The sequence below is a fragment of the Silene latifolia genome, chromosome 1 (assembly GCF_048544455.1).
Source record: "Silene latifolia isolate original U9 population chromosome 1, ASM4854445v1, whole genome shotgun sequence".
NCBI lineage: Eukaryota > Viridiplantae > Streptophyta > Magnoliopsida > Caryophyllales > Caryophyllaceae > Silene > Silene latifolia.
Genome location: NC_133526.1, coordinates 54851971 through 54858652, shown reverse-complemented (window position 1 = coordinate 54858652; position 6682 = coordinate 54851971). Strand labels below are relative to the sequence as shown.

At 41.6% G+C, this 6682-nt stretch overlaps 1 protein-coding gene across 1 annotated transcript; it reads right to left on the bottom strand.

The window, feature by feature from the left end:
• Positions 1–3431: 3431 nt before the first annotated feature.
• LOC141647079 (uncharacterized) lies at positions 3432–6400 on the bottom strand. The gene is made up of 3 exons (XM_074455121.1): positions 5533–6400; positions 3573–3752; positions 3432–3484 (listed from the first exon to the last, which is right to left on the bottom strand). Exons 1-3 carry the CDS (start codon positions 6398–6400, stop codon positions 3432–3434), a joined length of 1101 nt encoding a protein of 366 aa, XP_074311222.1.
• Positions 6401–6682: the final 282 nt, after the last annotated feature.

The window sequence follows — 6682 nt, the reverse complement described above, 5'->3', positions numbered from 1 at the left end:
CGCATCCAAGACTCGATCGACAGAACGGAAGTCGAGAACCCACAATCGGCAGAACAGTCCGAAAGAGGCGGAATAAATGAGCTAAATCCATACTTGGCAGAACGGCACAAGCAGGCATAAAGGCATGTCAAGCATATATGATGGTACTATGGCATTTCTACAAGAATACGACTCACAACAAGTAATTATTTATAATCATCTTTTCATACTTGTGACATATAAAATAAATATCTCACTTTACAGTTATACGTGCCGATTAAAATAAAATAAAATAAGTAAAATATAACAGGTGGTAATGAGTAATTTATGTTATGAGAAAATTTACGGGAAGCACACAAATCCAATGCAAGTGACCAGACGAGCCCAAAATCCAATAATGATGAGCCCACAACATCCAGACATTTGGGTCCAAATAAAATGGTGAGTCCAAGGTTTTCCATGGTTTGAGCCCAAGAAAAGCATGTTGGTGAGCCCAACATTATAAGTCACAAAATCCAGGAAAAAGAAAGAGCTGAACACGGCAATGTTTATAAACACGGTAATCACAAAAATAAAGAAAGAAGGGGCATGGTATCCATGTGCTCGGCAAACCCAGCAAACACCAAATGAAAGTGAAGTGAGCAAATGGAATCAGTACAGTTTATTCATTCCCCCGACCCCTGTACCTGCACAAGCAGTCCCAAGCTAATTTGTTTAAAGAAATTGTACAGGGAGGTGAGGAATGCACAGTTCCTGTACTCCGAACTCCATTTGACAGTCCAAAATTGAGTATACATGTGACGGCATTAGCATGAAGACACAAGCAAGAAAGCGTTTTCGAGGGGCCGTTCAGTCCAACCCAAAACAGGGCTCGGGAACAGCAGAGTCACAGTTTTGGGCTGCACCAAGCAGCTCTACCATGGCACCGTTTTAAGACGGAAGAAGAATCTGAGTTGAGGACGGTATAATCATACAAAGGCGTAAACAAATCCATCATTTTTAGCATGAGTGAACTCAGAAAATCCAGCAGGTACGCAAACACAGTTCACACAGTAAGAACCAAGTCACACCCTATTTTCGAAACTCTAAACTGGTAAAGCAGAGAAAGGGCACGCAACAACACAACCACCATGGAAGTTTACCACATGTACTTCAAAGAACATTTCTATACACGAAAATCATTCAAAGGTTCTAACTTTTACTATAACTACAGAAAAGTCGAGTAGAAAGGGCGTGTTTCCCGACGTTTGTCGAGTAACCTATCCCGGTTACCTTAACTTTCTTCAATCTTCAAGTGAATGGTCGATTATGAATGAGTTTCCTTCGGGGTCCTCAAAGTCTTCACCTAAAAACCGTAATAAGAGCCAAGTTAGTCTAAAAACGTCACATTTATGAGACGGGTCGAGACGGGAACTTCACAAGGATATGCCTTTCTTACCTTAAAAGATGAAGGAAGAGATAAGGAGATGAATGGTGCAAGAATTATTGAGTTTGGTCGAAAATTGAGCAAGAAATCTAGCATTTTTAAGTCGCCATTTATGGGTTTCTTTGGAGCTTGTTTAGAGTTTTGTTTTCTTAAATGTTGTAATTTGAAATGTTTTGCGGTGTTCAAGTCATTTGTTTACACCAGGTTTTCGAAAAAAAAGAAGGAATATAAAATGGTGAGGTGTTTTTGGATTGGTCCAACAATTTGTGAGTGTGGGTCAATAACTCATATTTTAATTGGGTGCTAAAGTTAAGGAATGTGTTGTCGACACGGGATAGGTCGGGGATAGATGAGGCTCACATGTGAAAATGTGACGGTCCTTTGCTAGACGGAGGTTCGTCTTAAACCTACTATAATTTAAGACGGAAATTTTATTATCAATATAGCTATTATTATTATTATTATTATTATTATTATTATTATTATTATTATTATTATTATTATTATTATTATTATTATTATTATTATTATTATTATTATTATTTCTATCCGACGAAAACGTATATTTTATATACGTAAGCTTTAAAACTTATAGCTTTAATTAAATTACTTTTATTAACATAATGAAATTAACTAGTTAAAGTAATGTAAAAGTATTATTTTTCTTTATGAAAATTATACGAAAAGGGCGGGTGTTACAATCACCCCTCCTTTTAAAAAGTTTCGTCCTCGAAACTTGAAGTAAGAAAATTACCTTAAGAGAATAAATCCGGGTACTTGATACGCATAGAGGCTTCCGGTTCCCAAGTCACTTCTTCCACGTCACCGCACTTCCATAAAACTTTCAGTAAGGGGACAACCTTACTCCTCAACTTTTTGTCTTTCTTATCCAAAATGCGAATCGGTCTCTCTTCGAAGGAAAGACTAGGCTCAAGCTCGGGAATGTCATTTTGCAACACATGACTCGGGTCACTAATGTACTTCCTAAGTTGAGACACATGGAACACATCATGAACTTTACCCAAACTCGGGGGCAAATCCAATTTGTAAGCCACGGCACCAATCCTTTTCACCACATCATAGGGTCCAATGTACTTTGGACTCAACTTTCCTTTAACTCCAAATCTCTTTACTCCTTTCATAGGGGAAACCTTCAAGAACACTTTATCACCAATTTCAAACTCCAAGGGTCGACGGCGAACATCGGCATAAGACTTTTGGCGATCTTGGGCGGCTTTCATTCTTTCTCGGATGATCTTCACTTGGTCAATTGTTTCGGCTAACTTGTCGGGTCCTAGATCACGAACATCACTTGCTTGGTTCCAACAAATCAGGCTACGGCATTTTCTTCCATATAAAGCTTCATAAGGAGCCATCTTGATGGAGGCATGGTAACTATTATTGTAGGAAAATTCCACCAAAGGTAGACTCTTCTCCCAACTAATATGGAAATCAAGGGCACAAGCACGCAGCAAATCTTCAAGAGTTTGAATCGTCCTTTCGGTTTGTCCATCGGTAGCGGCATGGAAAGCGGTACTCATCAACAACTTACTACCCATAGCATCTTGTAAAGCCTTCCAAAATCTCGAACAAAATCTTGGGTCACGATCCGACACGATCTCCTTAGGGACACCATGGTAACGAACAATCTCCTCAATATAGGCACTAGCAAGCCTATCTAGACTCCAAGTCTCTTTTATGGGGATGAACCTAGCACACTTGGTCAATCTATCCACAATCACCCATACGGCATCCTTTCCACCAATGGTCTTAGGCAAGGCCATAACAAAATCCATAGAGATAGATTCCCATTTCCATAAAGGCACATCCAAGGGTTGTAGCAAACCTCCGGGTCTCTTATGCTCAATCTTCACTTGTTGACAAGTGAGACATTTCCCAACATAAGTCACAATGTCATTCTTCATGTTAGGCCACCAAAATTGAAGCTTCAAATCCTTATACATCTTGTCTCCTCCAGGGTGGATTGAATAAGGGGATAGATGGGCTTCATCAAGAACTCTCTTTCTCAAGTCACTGGCATCAGGGACATACATGCGGCTTTGGTAACGGAGATATCCACTAGCATCAATCTCACAATCTTTAGCTTTCCCTTCAAGAAGCTTGGCTTGGAATCTTTTGAAAGTAGCATCATCCACAAGGTTATCACGGATCTCACGAAGAATAACGGGTTCGGCAATCATAGCACCAAGGTAATCAAAGCCACTCTTCACTATTTGCAATCTTAACTTACGAAACTCGGCACAAAGGTCATCGGGAAGCACACGGATGGCACTCAAGGAGTGAATTGACTTTCTACTAAGAGCATCGGCAACCACATTTGCCTTTTCTTCGTGATATAACAACTCCAAATCATAGTCATTCACTAATTCCAACCAACGGCGTTGTCTCATATTCAACTCCTTTTGGGTGAAAATATACCTCAAACTCTTATGATCGGTGAAGATACGGCAATGAACTCCAATGAGGTAGTGTCTCCACATCTTTAAGGCATGAACAACGGCGGCTAACTCAAGATCGTGAGTAGGGTAGTTCACTTCATGAACTCTCAATTGTCGCGAAGCATAAGCAACAACCTTCCTATTTTGCATGAGAACACAACCTAAACCCATCTTAGAAGCATCACAAAACACATCAAAGTCCACTCCATCCTCGGGTAAGGTCAACACGGGAGCGGTAGTCAATCTTCTCTTCAACTCTTGAAACGCTACTTCACAAGCTTCGGTCCACAAGAATTTGGTCTCTTTCTTCAAAAGTTGAGTCATCGGTCTAGCGAGCTTAGAAAAGTCCTTTACAAAGCGACGGTAATAACCCGCCAAACCCAAGAAACTACGGATCTCACCCACATTGGTCGGGCTCTTCCATTCCATCACGGCTTGGTCTTGAAGGATCCACCATAACACCTTCCTTAGATATCACATGACCAAGAAATGACACCTTAGACAACCAAAATTCACACTTGGAAAACTTGGCAAACCACTTTTGACGACGAAGAATCTCTAAGATAGTACGAAGATGATCGGCATGCTCTTCCTCGGATTTAGAAAAGATGAGAATATCGTCGATGAAGACCACAACACACTTGTCCAAGAACTCACTAAAAGTTCGGTTCATTTGGTCCATGAAGATAGCGGGGGCATTGGTTAAACCAAAGGGCATCACCTTAAACTCGAAATGTCCATATCTCGTGCTAAAGGCGGTTTTTGGAATATCGGAATCACGAACGGGAATTTGATGATAACCGGATCTTAGATCAATCTTGGAGAACGTAGAGGCACCTTTGAGTTGGTCGAACAAATCTTCAATCCTTGGTAGAGGGTACTTGTTCTTGATAGTGACGCGGTTGAGCTCACGATAATCGATACAAAGTCTCATGGATCCATCTTTCTTCTTCACAAAGAGAACGGGAGCACCCCAAGGTGAGGCACTAGGTCGAATAAATCCTTTCTCAATCATCTCATCAAGTTGCTTCCTTAACTCTTTAAGTTCGGTTGGAGCCATACGGTAAGGAGCTTTAGCAATCGGTCCGGTTCCGGGCACAAGGTCGATAGAAAATTCAACATCACGCTCGGGAGGTATCCCGGGCAACTCCTCGGGAAAAACATCGGCGAACTCACACACCACGGGCACTTCTTCAAGCTTCGGCAAAGAAAGAGAAGTAGAAGTCACCACACATAAAAAGACTTGGTGACCTTTCCTCTCCATACTCATCAACTTCAACGCGGAAATCAACTTCACACCTTCTTGAGAACGAATCCCTTTATAGGAAACACGGGTTCCTAGCGGACTTTTGAGGCGAATATTTTGATCTCTACACTCGAATCTTGCATCATACTTGGACAACCAATTCATACCCAAAATCACATCGAATTCCTCAAGGGGAAAACGAAGTAGGTTAGCGGGGAAAAGGTTTCCCGAAATTATGATAGGGACATCGGGAAAGGAGTAGGAGCATGAAATGATTTCTCCGGAAGGTAAGGATATAGGGGTATCTTCACTAGGTATGGGCTCAAGAGCTAACTTTTCCGAAAACTTGGAAGAAATGAAAGATAAAGATGCACCGGTATCAAAAAGAATAAGGCATGGTTGATCGAGAATTGAGAACATACCCTTAATGATGTCGGGATGAGCGGCGGCTTCGGCACGACTCATGACAAAGATGGTTCCTCTTGGCTTGGCTTTAGGAGCTTGGGTGGAAGAAGAAGTAGTAGAATTCTTCCTATCGGGGCAATCATTGTAGCGGTGACCGGGCTTCTTACAATGATAGCAAGTCAAAGGTCGGTTGTAGCATCCAACTCCGGGGTGTAAGGCTTGCTTACAATTGAAGCACTTGCGAGCTTTCTCCAAGTTGAGGTTGTTGTTGCTTGATTGGGAAACTTGTCCACTAGGCTCTTGCCTCCTTGGTTCTTGCACTTTTGGTTCTTGTGTTCTTGGCACAAACCTCTTGTTAGCATAATTCGGTGAAGGAGAAGGCACAAAGGGTCTCTTGCCATGAAAGTTAGGACGGTAAGAAGTAGAGTGGGAACGAGTCTTGGCATCATCATCAATAGCCTTCAAGGAATTTTCGGCCCAAAGAGCATCATCATAGACCGCCACAAAGGTTGTGGAATCTCTTCTCACCATACTTTCCAACTTAGGATTCAACTTGCTTCGGTAGAAATAGACACGCTCATCTTCATCTTTCACAAACTTAGGGGCATAGTGAGCAAGATCATTGAACTTGTCGGTGAAAGCTTGAACGGATAGGCCTCCTTGCTTGAAATCAATGAACTCCTTCAATTTTTGTTGCTTGAGTTCCTTAGGGTAGAAACGAGTTTCCACAAGAGTCTTGAAACGGTTCCAATCAAAGGTGGGGTCTTGAGTGACGGAAGGCCCGGTAATAGTCCACCACCTATCGGCCTCCTTCACAAGGAAATGAGAGGCAAGCTTCACTTTGTCACGATCTTGGACATCGTAAAGAGAGAAATTCTTTTCCATGTCACGAAACCACTCGGAAAGCTCAATAGGATCCACTTCACCACCATAGGTCTTAGCCTTGTTTCTTGCTAGTTGACTTGCAATCCAAGAAAAACTTCCTTGATGATCTACCACATGTGGAGCGGGATGGGCTTGAACATTGACATTTTGTTGATTTTGAAGAATTTGAGTAAGGGCTTGCAAGATAGTATTCTCCACATTGTTTGGTCGCACCATCTTCTTAAAGCACCAAAGAGAGTCAAACGAGTTAGTACTTAACAAATAGCATACACAAGAAGACTA